General features: G+C 36.5%; 1 protein-coding gene and 1 non-coding gene across 3 annotated transcripts in view; both read right to left on the reverse strand.

The window, feature by feature from the left end:
* Positions 1–13239, reverse strand: part of LOC120629150 (sodium-independent sulfate anion transporter-like) — a 39568-nt gene extending 26329 nt beyond the window's left edge. Inside the window, exon 1 of one of the 2 annotated variants that reach the window (XM_039897955.1) lies at positions 12626–13239. In XM_039897955.1, the coding sequence (XP_039753889.1) occupies positions 12626–13064 (439 nt within the window). In that variant the 5' untranslated portion in view covers positions 13065–13239. Of the gene's footprint in view, positions 1–10147; positions 10279–12625 lie in introns of those variants that run through there. The other variant, XM_039897956.1, reaches the window with a different exon arrangement.
* A 1172-nt stretch (positions 13240–14411) lies between these two features.
* Trnak-uuu lies at positions 14412–14484 on the reverse strand. The gene has a single exon. It is a non-coding gene; the product is annotated as a tRNA-Lys (tRNA).
* Between the last annotated feature and the right edge of the window lie 401 nt (positions 14485–14885).

Here is a 14885-nt window from a genome sequence, read left to right on the forward strand (position 1 = left end):
GCGGTTTCACCCGCAAGCACTACGGGACGAACTTTTAAGTATAGTTACACCCAGTGGCGTGCATTGGGTCTCTCACCAGGGTATGCTTACACCAGGAAAATTGCATAATACGGCACGAATTCTCCTCCTATTCCAGTTATATGTATATCGATGTTAGGGTATGCAGTGCTTTTGTGCATGTATGGAGTGCACGCCACTGGTTACACCGACGAATAGTTGAACCTTAGGTGAGGGGTCTGCTCCGATCTGCTGAGGTCATCATATCTTCATAAAATTTAGGCAAAATTAAACTGATAATAAGAACATTTCCAGTGCAATAAGAATTAATTAAATTTGTTAACTTTTGACAGAGTTATGATGGGAGATCTTAAGAATGCCTTTCCCAAGTGAAATGCAACAAATATTACTCTCTATAAGGCTCCAAAAGATTTTTTCAAAATATCTTCAGAAATTGACCTGCTACAGTTTTATTAAAAGTAAATTAAGGTTAAAAAAATAAGGTAAGGTTAAATCCTTAAAAACGTTGAAAAGGCAAACGCGCGCTTCATCGGATCTCTAATTTTATACCAACAGTGAGCGGCCGGGCTGCTCGCGGCATTTGTCTTGCTTTTAGCATTTTTATACCCGCCGTAACTTTTAAACGATAGGCTCAGTTTGAATATTTTAAAAAGGAATTTGCATATTACTTGGATAATCAATCTAAATTATATTTATTTGGATAAGGATTAATACAGGATAGGAATGTCACCATCTATCAGTCGTACCCGTGTTTTGATTGAAAATGACGAATGGAACTTATTATATTATACAATTTAATGTGCTATTAATTAAATAACTCGATGTACTATTGTACTAGATGAAACTTATATATCATTGAGGTCCTACTGTTTACTAAACTATTGTTTTTATTGTGAGTGAATTGCTGTTGACCATTGAGGATTGCATTCGATCTTTACCATGTTTGTATGAAACTTTATTCTAAATTTAGCGCGGGAATATTTACGGCTATCGTGGGATTTATATAACACAGAAAAGTCGCGAGGACCAGAGCACGGTTAGCGCAGGACACAAATATTTTATCTCCCATTTAGGTATATCAACTGACAAGTGAAAAATTTTACTTGTCCACCTTCCAAAGCATGGAAACAGAAAAAGGATAAGTTTACCCCCTTTTAAAATTACACCTAGGTATATTAACAGATTAACGCGTTTAAATTTACGAAAGTCTTGGCCGAGTGTTGTCGCCGCATTTATCACTAGCTGCTGGACTGTATACTAAGTAGGACCGGTAAATTTGCATATTCAGTTCGGGTCGGTTGGTTTCAAAGTACCTATTCAAAGAAGTGCTTCTTGAGCGATCATCCATCATTTTCATTCATCAGCTGCCTGGTGGATATTATTGGGTACATTGTATTTGCATTTAGTTCAATCTAAATAGAAAGGTGATAGCTTAATGGTTACGGCTTTGGATTACCTAAGATTTTGGAGTTATGTGCATTTTGGCAATTATAATTTCACTTGCTTTAACGGCGAAGGTAAATGAGGATCGCGAGGAAACCTGCATGCTTGAGAGTTCTCCATAACGTTGTCAAAGGCGTGGGAATACTACCAATCCGCAGTTGTGCAGCGTGGTGGACTACGACCTTTACCCTTCTCATTCTGGGAGTAGACCCGTGCACCGAAGTGGTGGCCGGTAATCGCTTGTAAAATGAAATCTTACAACGTTATTTATTTGATTGCCTCGCTTGCTAACGCTAAGTTTCTTCCAATCGCGATCACAAAATAAATTATTTAAATCATGCAAATAAATTATATATTCTAAATACTCTAGTTTAATTGGATAATGATACTACAAGTGTGTGAAGTTATACCATTAGTTTTAGCGATCATGAAAAAGTTTTAAAGTATAGCTTGCAAAATAAAGTTGTTTTGATGTATTTTTTACACCTAATTAGTCACACACTTTATTAGTCATGCCCACTCAGGTTAATACGCCTTGCAGTTTTGTTTTTAAAATCTCACTAATTTAACGAAACTAAATGCTGATAAAGAGTCGTATATTATGTTTTACTTATGATATCATTACCGTCGCTGTATAATAATAATAATTATAGTGTCACAGCTGGGAACCTTTCGGATAGGAGGAAAGTGTCGAGCTTAGGCCCATCGCGGGAGTTCAACCCAGGTTGGCTAATTCAGGTAAGTAGCTCTTTACTATTTGAGATATAAGTCCGGGGATCAACAGCTTAATGAGCTCTTCAACGCGCGAGGGTAAGGTCATATTCGGTTACCTATCCAGCAGTGGCGTGCATAGAGGGTATGCACAGGGTATGCAGATGATAAAAAATGAAGAAAATCCCCAGTACGAGTTATAAAAAAATTAAGGATATGCATCGTAAGAGGTATAAAAGCCTTGCCTTATGTATTTATAACTCGTAATCGAAATTTTCATAATTTTATATCCGCTGCATACCCTCTATGCACGCCACTGTTACCCAGACCCCGTATTGCTTTAACAGGGCACTTTGATGTGCATTTAGATCAGACCACCCTGCTACTGATTTACTAATGTACTGTTCCATAAATAGTTTTCCATTTGAAGCCTATTTGCGAAATTGCTTTTTGGTTTTTATTTTATGATAGCGACAATATATTATGAAAAAAAAGCTTAATTTTCATAAAATATTATGGATTTCCGCAAAGTAACGCCTGCTTCTATCCAATATCCAATAGCGATAATGTAATATCAATCGTCATTAAGACATTGAAAAGGATTACCTCAATATTCTCGAATGATATGAACGCTAAATTCCTTCACCGTAAGTAACACTCGACGTGTATAGATAGCGTAAACGTATCCAAAAGTACTAAGAAATTCAAAATTCATTTATACTTTACTTTATTTATACTTTTAGACGTGCCCTGCAGCTTCATTGCCCTTCCATCGAAAACGCCTATCCAGAACACCTACTGCCGTTTTGCCTTATTTAAAATACTTTGAATTCCCTATAACAAATGATTGCATTAATATTGTGTGGCTTAACAGCAGCTTTTCATATTAGTCGATAGCATTGGGTAGGCAACGTTGACCACAGTCAGTAAATGGATACATCAACGTGTTTGGATGTTTGAAAGTGAATTTGGTAATCATCAGTCTAGACACCTGCCGCAAAGATTGTTATCAATTCGTAAGCTAAAAGTAAACAAAGTAAATTTCTAACATTCTTTATTCCTAGCACTAAAGTCTTCAATAATATGGCAACACTTAATGTATTCAGTATAGTTAAACCTTAAGTGAGGGGTTTGCTGCTATTTGCTGAGGAGTTCTGTCCTCTGTCTCCGATAATGTTCATCAGATCTAAACGAAATCGAGACGAAACTGGAAGTAAAACCTATCCAGTACAAAAATAATTAAGTATTTAAATCGGTTATCATTTGACTGAGTTATGTCAAATCGTCACATACTTTCATTCCCTCTCGCAAAAGGAACTGAGCTGAATATGGGGATAAAAAGTATCCGAAGTCCTACCTCGTAGTGTGAACTAAAATCGTGCAAAGTTTGCATCAAATTCATTCAGTAGTTTCAGCGTGATGCGCGGCCATGATACAGATAGACAGACATTAATGAAAAAAATTACAGTTTGGGGTCGGTATCAGTTATAGAAACCAAATAACTTTTTATAATATAATCAATGTACAGAATTTGACCCTTTGAATTATAGATAGATAGATTTAGACCTACAGTTAGTTTTGATACCAAATTTTGCAGTAGCATTCCATAACTCAAGTTAGTATCTTTGTACGATGTTACGTTACTGTTACTACCATTTCCACGTTTGACTTTCATTCCACAATCCACACTCATTATCACCTGACGTTATCCAGTGCTTTTTAAACATGACATTAGAAAGTTAGACCACGTGTACCTTAAAGCCAAGTGTTTTAGTTCTAACATTATTTCTATTTCCTTTTTTTATATACTTATGTGTAGCACAGTGTGGCAAAGATAAAAAATAACAGCACCCAAACATCCCTTAAGCCTCCGCGGTACGAATATCGATAAAAAGCGATTAAAAAAGCATCGCGTAGTAAAAGGAAGGCGCACTCGAATGGCTGCCTTGAGCGGGCAATTAGCTCGTAAAAAGTTAATTAGGCTCCAATCAGGCGCGGGAAATCGAGCATCTCGGGAGAATAACGGCTATCGCATCACGCATGCATATAACTAACATTCCATTACTGTTATGCTCACGTGGTTATTAAGACACTCGTTATGATTTAACAAATATTTGAAATATTTTAGTAGGGACCATTCGAATTTTGCGCAAATAATGTAGCTCTATCACAGTAATATCCCGCAGCCATCCATGGAATTATTCACCCTAGAAATGGTCCTCGGCGAGCCTTTTCTATAATTAATAACAGATGGACAAAGCAGACAGCCCACCTGGCAAGTGTAAAACCATCGCCTATAAACAGAGTAATACTTCGAAGGTCATGCTAGGAATACATTCTGCAAAGCGTTGCCCTGTGTCCATCAACCTTAGGCGTGCAGTCGAGCTCTGGCACAAAAGGCTCAATTACTACGAGACCCTTTAAAAAGTTTGTATCAAATGTACATACAAGTACAGCTAATATATTAAAAAATCTATTTTTCATCGAAATTTATTCAAAATACCTTTCGGATTCTTAAGTATATCAAACCATTACCGTAAATGATTGACAAGATGATGATGATGTTATAGAGAGAACATCTTTGATGTTGTGTATGTCTGTATGTAATGGATAAATTCATCAAATACTTCATCATGATAATCAGACTCCTACAGGACACGGGTTTCTTGTCAGAATGAGAAGGGTTCAAGACCGTAGTCCACCTCGCTGGCCAAGCGCGGATTCCGGAAATTCACGTCTTTGACAATAATAAAAACGAATAGAAGATTTTGATATGAAATAATTCTTTCACCTATAAAAAACTATATTCTAGACAAGAATTAGATTCGTTTCATATTTCTTTGACGAATGATGTACCTAATTGATTAAAAACTGTGAACACCCAAAAGGTAATATGACATGTGTCGCACCAATGCAGGCAAGCGTTCTCCATTATTTAGAATGACACAATCATATAACGAGAACTTTAATACTATAGCCATTTTTTCTACGCGAATAGGCGCCTTTAAGAAGTTGGTCATAGATCGTTTAAAATAGTCTTAAAATTAAATTTATATACTCGTATTCCGGGTGATAATCAATTACTGTTACAGACAAAGTTTTGCGATCACAAGATATTGATAAATAATTACAGATCTCCTTCTTATATTTTTTTTTGTTTGTATTTTTGTAGAAATTGTTGCAACAATAATGTTTTATTAGCTTTTGAATAAGCCCCATTAACAAATATGTCTTGTAATATGTGGTTTACGCAGTTGACGCCGCAGTGAGTAATTATTTGTACTATGTATACCATTGTGTAATGTGATACTGTGTTGTTGTTTGTGAACCCAAATAAATAAATAAAATAAATAAATAAATAGACATCGGAACGCACTCTTGGACATCATAAATCTAAACACTAGGTCATTGACACCATCGACCGCTTAGTGCTATTGACCTCACTCGGAAATCAAAAGGACTGATCTTGTGGTCTTTTTCTTAAGAGGCAATTTATTTCAATATTTATACTTAATGCAAACTTTATTTATTAATAGATCATTACCCTTATTGAATCCGATCCCCCCTTTGGGGCAAAGGCTACTAACGGTCTAAAGGTCACTTACTCATTCTCCGAGCTAATCTATGAGAAGCCTTACAATTGATTTTACTATAGCTTAGGACGATCTCTTTTCTAATTTTGCAGAATGGCCAGATAACAGAATTTCCTAAGAACCAAGCAACCTAATTTTGAAGAAACTGTTAAATGAATGCATGAATGAATACTTTTATCGTATACAAAATAAAAAGTAGTTACAGATATATAAACACATTAGAGCAAAAGGGTACAATTTAGTGTACAATTTACCTTTAGTCGGTACTACTACAAAGACGATGAAGAAATCAAACATAGATGTGAGGCACCACAGGGCACGGATCTCCTCTCAGAAGGAGAAGAGTTTAGGCCGTAGTCTACTACGCTGGCCGAGTGCGGATTGGCAGACTTCACAACCCCCTGACAACATAATGAAGAGAACTCTCAGGCATACACGTTTCCTCACAATGTCTTCCTTCGCCGTTTAAAGCAAGTGATATTTAAATTGCTTAAATTAAAAACGCACGTAACTCCGAAAACTCCCGTGCGTTGCTCGAAGTCGGTCTCCACGAAAGAAAAGCCGATGCCTTACCCACTAGGATATCACCACTTCAATCAGGTGGTGCAGTAAATAAGTTGTTTGGAACTAAAAACCAATTTATCCCCTTTTGGCACTAGTTTTAAAGTTAATATTCTCGGTAGTTCACAAAATCACAAGTCACGGGATCTTGTGTCAATCGGTTCAACAATGCAAGTACCTAAAGCTTTGACTGCAGTCAAATTGCCTGTGTTAGGAATAAAAAAATGGAGGGCCTTCTAAATGATGCAGAAAAAGAACAATCGACGAAGTTCCTTGCCAGCTCTTCGTGGTAGAATCTACCTGCCGAACCGGTGTAGAGTCACTACAAACAGAATGATTTGACGGTTCTAAAGTCTGATTTGATAAACGAATTTTAAATTTGAATCTATCTTATCGCTCTACGTATTGTGTAATTTCTCTATGTGGTGGACGATAAAATCGTATTTATTCATTAATTTTTTTTTCTGCAAAAGAAAATCGGCGCTGTAACCCAAAGCAATAAAAACCACATCTTTCTGGCAATCGCGGGTGGAGTGCCTTGACCGATTCACTACCATCAGCGCCGAATTTTAGACCTGTCATAGTTTTCTTCGACCTAAGGAAATTACCAATGTACTATAGGGTAACGCAGTTTGTTGTAGGTTAACAAGGCGGTACAATAAAAAAAAGGGTAAGAACTTAACAGGTATCTATAGTCAACAAAAAAAGGGCTAAAACTGCAGAAAGGTCGGCGATCTATTCAAAAAAGTTCTCAAATAGGAACTGTTCGGTTATTGATAAAACAATTTTATTGTTATTACGTGAAAAGGAAATAGGTAGGTATATAATGCGGAAACATTATCTCCAATTTGTCACGTTTGGCGCGTTTCAAAAATATCGTACAAGTCGTGGAAAAATGTAAATTGTAATAAAATGAGAGAAATATTTTTAAGTCCTCTATGAATTTGTTTATTAAATGAAATTTTTTACTAAGATAGATTTTTATTTGTCGTATTTAACAGTATATGGTAGATTTAGATGGATAGATACTTATATAGTAGAGTATTATTGTGTCCTACAGATTCTGCAGAAAAGTACTGAGGCGGTCTTGGGGAGGATATGTCCTCCCGATACATAAACATGAGCATCTTATCAGGAACCATCAATAAAGCATCAACTACTTTAATTACGTGAGGTGATTTTTGTGATTGCTCAAACCCTCATCTGCCCCTGACAAAGACCTGCCGCCTAGCGATTTAACTTACGTGTTAAAATGCTCCCCACGAGTCGATTATGTCTACGCATATTGTCTTGTCTTATAGAAGAATGTCGAGTTTAAATTAAAGACACAAATTAAATTAAAGATCTAAACATAAGTAATAACAAGTTTTGTTCTAATTTACAACCCAAAGAATGTATACAGTGTACACAAGTTGGCATTAATAAAACAAAAAGTAAAAAAAAAGGAAATATATAAATTAAAAATAAATAAAATAATATAATAATAATATACATAAAAGTTCCCTTCAGCCACAACTACGTGCATCGCCTGAGTGAAAGAAGTAGGTAGGTATACAGAAATCATCGCTTTCGTATTTATAACATCTGTTAAATAAGTATTAATCTGCTTCGGTCAGTGTATTTAATGCTGAAAATTCCCAGGTTGCAGTTCGTTGAAGCAAGTGATATCTATGAGGATCGATCAACGCAGAAGTTAGGCTGAATACCTAAACTAATTATCAGCGCTTTCTACATTTATATGGCTATAGAAAAAGCCTCAAAACGATGTATAATGGTTTACGCCTCCCGCCATACGTATAGAAAGACATAATGACGGTGCATAGTCAGTACATATATGAAAATTTAATTTATGTCCATAAAAATATATCAAATTTAAAAAGAAAATGCACTGTAACAATATAAATATTAGAAGCAAAAATAAACTCGTTGTGCAGTTTACTAGGCTACACAAAATTGCAAATTCATTCAAGGGCAATTGTAAGTATATTATTTTATAGCAAATTACCAAATGAAATCTTTGAGTTGTCTCTCAATAAGTTCAAAGTTTATATAAAACGTAAGCTTACAGAATAATCCTATTATAACATTAAGGATTATTTAAACGACAAAAAAGCTTGGGTGTGAATTGCTCTAGCTTCATAGCTTAATATAAATTTACTGGAAGATGGTTATAACAAAAAAATAAATTTACCCGGCTAAGTTTGTTGTGGGCTCTTCTTAGACCAGGGCGCGTTTGGAACCCTCGTAGCTTTAGATTTAAGTTGGCGAACGAAGTTATCACCATCCCGTTACAATTATGTAAACAATTATGTATGAACGCTTCATAAGTGCCTGTGATAGGCCTACACGAATAAAGAAATTTTGAATTTGAATTTAAAGCCTACTAGTAGCGGCTGCGATGTTTCCGCGGTGATAAAGTCGTGTGGTTGTTAGGAGGTGTATCCTACACGTTCTATTCACTTATTAATTTGATGTTTTGAGTTACTCTCCGTCCTTTCAACGAAAACTATGCCTTAAATCTGGTTAATTAGTTAAGACGTGAAGAAAGCACAAACGAACAAAGACTTTCCAATATATAATATTAGTATGGGTTCTCATAAATATCACCCTCAAATTCGAGTTCGCGGACTGCAGTGAGACCTCACTCAAGGAGAATTAAGAAAAGTCGCCGACGAAGGTAGCAGCAAGTTTGTACTGCAATATGTCTCAAAACCATTTACGTCGAATTCCTTCCTAAGTTTGAAATGTAACTGCGCTTATTAATAAATCCAAGGTGCAACTTGTAAGCAGCAAGTAAGCTATGATACTTATTAGTATAAATAAAGCGATTGTTCTCGATTGGTCCGGAGCTCGATTGCGATCATTATGTGAATTACGTGGTCCGGCAGACCTCTTGACATCGATGTCGTCTGTTGCTACATCGGTTAGCGTTACACTTTTATGTCATTTTGATAAATTATGTTTATATTATAAAATGTTGTTTGCGTTACTGTTAACAGTTACGTTTCTCGGTCAAGAAATTCTCGAGAGAGTTCGGAAATTAGTGTTGTCTCAGCCTCATGCTTCAGAGGGTCGCGCGTTGGTTCAACAGGGCTATTCTGTATCACAGTTGACACCAAGCTCAGTTGGTCACTGAGAAAAGCTGCCATCAAGTAACACCAGAACCATAATAAATTATAAATTAATTTAAATATACTAAGACAATACACACATCGCCATCTAGCCCCAAAGTAAGCGTAGCTTGAGTTATGGGTACTAAGATGACAGATGAATATTTTATGAATAATGTACATAAATACTTATAATATAAATACAAACGTCCAGACTGAAGAAAATCATGTTCATCACACAAACATTTTCCAGTTGTAGAAATCGAACCCACGGCCTTGGACTCGGAAAGCAGGGTCGCTGCCCACTGCGCCAATCGGCCAACTAATTATTCATCATATCAACCCATTACCGGCCTACTACAGAGTAAGGGGTTAAGGCCGTAGTCCACCATGCCGGCCCAGTCCTGATTGGTGGACTAGACTTCAGAACCATTATTAATATTACGTAATATTATCCGCCAACCGAGTTGAAATGAATTCAGTTGGAAACTTTACAGCTCAGTTTCAAAATGCAACAACAGAATACTAATGAGATAAAAATTATCAATTTAAGCCCGACACACCCACATCGGAACAGCGTTCAACCTCTTTCTTTACTAAGAAATTTTTGGCTCGACTCGAATCGAACCAAAGACATTTTGTTCCGTAGTCAAACATGCTAACTAGCCTCACAGATAAAAATATAATAAGTAGGTATATATATATACTAACTTGTAAAGTAGAGTTCCCCCATAGAAAACAGTCCAGTAAAAATATTTCTCCAATGTGTCACAAGCACTTCTCAACTGGATAACTCAGAGAGACTAAGTAGACATGGCATCAGTTATTGTTTTTAAACATATAAAGTGATGTTTTGGTTTGAGCGGCGAGCTGGGCGTGGAACGTGTGAAATATACAGTTATGTGTTTTCTTTTTATTCTTCCGTATAGCGTTATTTGCTTAGATTGCTACCTTTTTGAAGACGGCAACTTCTTAAATGGTGGAAATGTATTCTATTTATAAAGTGATCATATCATTATCATCAACTTATTACCGGTCCACTACGGTTACTCTCTACCGGTTCACTTTTGGGGGGCGGAGTTTGAATCTCAGCACGCACCCCTACCTTTTCTAAATTATGTGCTTTTTAAGTAATTAAAATATCACTTGCTTCAACGGTGAAGAAAAATATCGTGAGGAAACCTGCATGCCTGAGAGTTCTACATAATTGTACATAAATGTAAAATGTAAATTGTTGATATTGGATTTCTTGCCGGCTTCTTCTCGGTAGAACCGGTGGTAGAGTCACTACACACAGACAGGCTTGACGTTTCAAAAGGGCTTATATTAGGTATACTTGAAATAAATGAATTTAGATTTTTTTTTGAATGTTTTCAAAGGTGTGTGTAGTCCACCAATCTGCACTGGGCCAGCGTGGTGGACTACGGCCTTAACCCCTTTCTCATTGTGGGAGGAGACTCGTACTCTGTAGTGGGCTGGTAATGGGTTGATGTGATGGTGATTATAACAAAGGAATAAAACAAAATTTATAGTTGCAGATGCAGAGCTAATGATGTGGGTAATGTATGTAATGGAAGGACTTATCTTAAGCAAGGTTGAGTTCAATAACTTTGTAATTACTCCATTTTAAATCACTTCCAATAAAATACATGTTACGACCAGTTTTTCGGCTATTTAATTTTGGTTTTTGCAATGCTTTGCTACTACAGAATGTTGGGCTTAAAAAGTGTTTCGGATTGCGAAATTCACAAGCTATTGATGCTACAACGCAATGCGATAAAAACATGTGATTACATGATATTCATATCGTAACGCACTAAAATGAACAGGCTTTCTGTGAAAAGGTGTCAAAATGAACGTCACAAAATGTATTTCGTTACATTATTTATCAATATCATTAAGAGTTTAAATTGAAACTAATTTGTCTTAGTGAAGGAAGAATGTAGCAAGTTAGCAAGATATCGCAAATGATGCCAATTTCGTTGTACTGCCATTTTTAAACTTAACTAAATTGACAATACTGCTATCCTTTTCAGAACGATTATATTATTATTAAAAAATCATATACAGCTCTTATATCACATGTAAAATTAAAATCATCGCGTGCAGCGTTACTATGCGTGTGTCGGTGTCAATTTGGTTTTAGCTAAAGGATTTTGTACATCAGAATCGGTACGAAGCACCAAAATCTTATATATAAGTAAATAATGTCATTTGAAAAGCGATCGTTTATTTCAAGAGCACTAACTTTCTTGGCCTCTACCTGCACCTTGAACTCCGGAGATACTTATCTAGAGAAGTGTATTAAAAAACACGTCAATTTATCCAATTCCTTTACTAAAAGTTAAAAAGCGTGAAGCGTTTTCTTACAAGTCCTGTCACAAAACACCTAAACGAGACTTTCACTTGTTTTGAAATGCTCCTCGATTCACAGTTAGCGCAAAAACCAGTCCAGCCAGCGACAGTTCTAGACAAAACAATTTGTACGTATCGCGGAAGTATAGACTGCTGATAGATCTACAGCGATGCCTTGAGACTGCTAAGTACTTGACCATTTTAAATACGTCGTGTTCACTGTCGTCAAGTTAAAACAATTATTTTTTTAAATAATATGTGTAGTGTAGGATAATATTTTAAGTCCGTTTATGGTTTCGGCGTTAAGTATTTTGATATTCAACCCCTGACCGAACTGGATCTGAACAAATCCAGAATATGCCACTACTAAAATATCACTCAATATTGGACAGGAATAAGGAAAAAAGCATCACGACTTTTAAAGAAATGTTTTGACTTATTTGTTTGAAAGCATGGGTATGCCTTAAAAAGTAATTAACGGAGTAAATTCAAAATTATCAAAGTAAATAAAAAAAGCAACACTGTAATTGAATTAAGTAATATTTTTGAGCAGGCCGCTGTTACTAGTTAGTCGTCAGAATTGTTTGAGCCATCGCTGCAGTTTTTGCTTGTTTTTTTGCTAGTGGTAACAAAAACCTACTACGGCGCCGATTTAATTGGGGTTTTCACTGATAGAAAGTTCAAGATCAGGGTTAAAATCAAGTCAATGGGATTGAAGTTCATGTTATCGTATTTAAATAATTACTGGCGGATAATTTTGTGTCCAAAAATTACGATACGACACGGATGTAATGTAGAGCGAGTACAATTATTTTTTCATAGGCAGTTACTTACTCGGGTTAGGAGTTCCACAGGTCGCTCCGTTGCAGGCCAAGCAAGCACCCTTCCCGTGGCTGCCATCCATGCTCAAAGTCAACGTCGGCGCCAGGCTGGGCCTCGGACACAACTTGCACCCCCCGTTGTATTTCTCACACAGGCACCCCCTGCCCAAGTTCTCCACCTTCATCTCATTGAGGCTGTATTTATCGTATCTTTTTTCAAGGGAGGCTGCGATTTTCCCCGGCTCCTGTAAAAACTCGCACGAATTCGGACAGACATGGCACCTCCCATCCTCTAGATTGTTAGATTCTGATATATCGTCTTGTTCGTTAGAATCTGTGGGAATCTGGTAGCATTCGTCTTTCCTCTCGCTGTCAGTGCTTCCCGTCATGTAGGATGTCAGAGTCACCTCGGAGGAAGACCGCACGGCGTTGTTCAACTTGTATTTCGTCATGCTTGAAGCTTAGAAAAAGGTTTTGAAAGCAGACGCGCGCGACATTACTAAGTTTAATACTTTTTTAGTCACAGCACTTTATTAATGTTTTTTTTTGTAATCTTTGGGTCATGTATCACAGATGGTAGTCGAGAGGCGACTCGCGTGCCCGTAGCGAGTGCGCGCGGCCGAATGGTAGCAAACTTGGCGAGGTGGCGAATTCAAATGCCTTGCGACAAAACGCCGTCGGAGTTCAGGCTGTTAAGGAAATGGTGTGAAATGATTTGATGTCGTGTTTATTAGTTGGAAAAGGGTTGTTACGCTTTTGTCTTAGTTTTAGGTATTATGTTTGGTTCTTATAAATAAATGTGTACTTGGTTTATTCAGTGGATACCTAAGAGAAAGGAATGTTTATTTTGACAATACAACCAGCGGGGCTGGAAAATTTTAATCACCTTGCAATATTAGGTTTTATTTATTATTATTAATATTTATTAAAATAACAGCAACATCGTTATCGGTTCGAGAGGAATACTGCGCTCGCAAACCCGCATGCCATGAGCGGTGATTATATTGGCATAACTTTGTTTATGGCATAATATAACTTACGAAAATTGACATCCATATTATTACAATATATATCAATAATTTATCTACCTTTTTAACGTAATTTAAGTCAGTAAACTTAAAAAATAAATGGCCTGTGACTTACGACACTACAGATGAAACAAAAAAATATGTAACGTAATAATAAACATTAAGTTCTTATTTATCCGGTTCCATTAACAACATATGAAGAACGAACAATTATGGCTGGACTTTGTCGGTTAGTAACAATCATAAAAATTCCTTATTATTTCTATCGACTTTTACCTCTCGTCATCATCACCAAAAGCCTACAGCAGCCCACTGTTGGACTAAAGGCCTCTCCCGAGAGGGTTTGGTGGTCGCACTAGATGGTAGTAGTAGCACAGAGAACGCTGCCCGCTCTCTGTTTTATGAAGGGTCGGTGACAACTGTATTCTGATCTGATGTCACCACACGGCACCTTCGTAATATTTTCATTAAATCCATCGCTGATATATATTTAAAGGGATTACCCACAAAACTACTGATTCAAAAAATAATTAGTCGGTTATTGACGGAGTACGTATACAATACAAGTAACAATCGAATTGGAGAACCTTCTTTTTTTTGAAGTCGGTGAATAAATACTCATTCAAAAATTAAATCGATTGAGAATAAATATTTGCGAAGATATTCTGGATTCCGGAAAACCGCCTCCTCCATTTTTGAAGTTGGTTTAAAATTTATCAAACTAGGTACTCAAATTATAGTGATAAAAATAAAAAAAAAATAAAAAAGAACCGCCCGAACAGGGACTTGAACCCTGGACCCTTGGATTAAAAGTCCAATGCTCTACCGACTGAGCTATCCGGGCTCTGCGTACTACATTGAAATTACTGTTCGGTTTCTTAATCCTAGTTCTATTTTCTGCCGTTCTGGCAGATTACTATTGACGCGCGTAGCAAATAAACAATATTAGAACTACTTAGAGCCCACGGGTTTGGCTGCGTAATCTTCAACTCATTAATCAAACAAAAAAACACGGAATACTATTAAAAAGTCTGCTTTGTAAGATCGTTAAATTAGTTTCGATAAAAAAATTACAATATCCTAAAACTTTTAATAAAGTACTTAATTTTTTTTTATCGATAATGTTACATTGTAACCTTACAGTAATTAGTTTAGTAAACATAACTAAACTAATTACTGTAAGGTCACGCCCGCGTGGAAAAGTGCCAAGAAAGCGGGCTGCATTTCCGCGCCAGGATGATTCTT

The sequence above is a fragment of the Pararge aegeria genome, chromosome 14, assembly GCF_905163445.1.
Source record: "Pararge aegeria chromosome 14, ilParAegt1.1, whole genome shotgun sequence".
Taxonomy (NCBI): Eukaryota; Metazoa; Arthropoda; class Insecta; order Lepidoptera; family Nymphalidae; genus Pararge; species Pararge aegeria.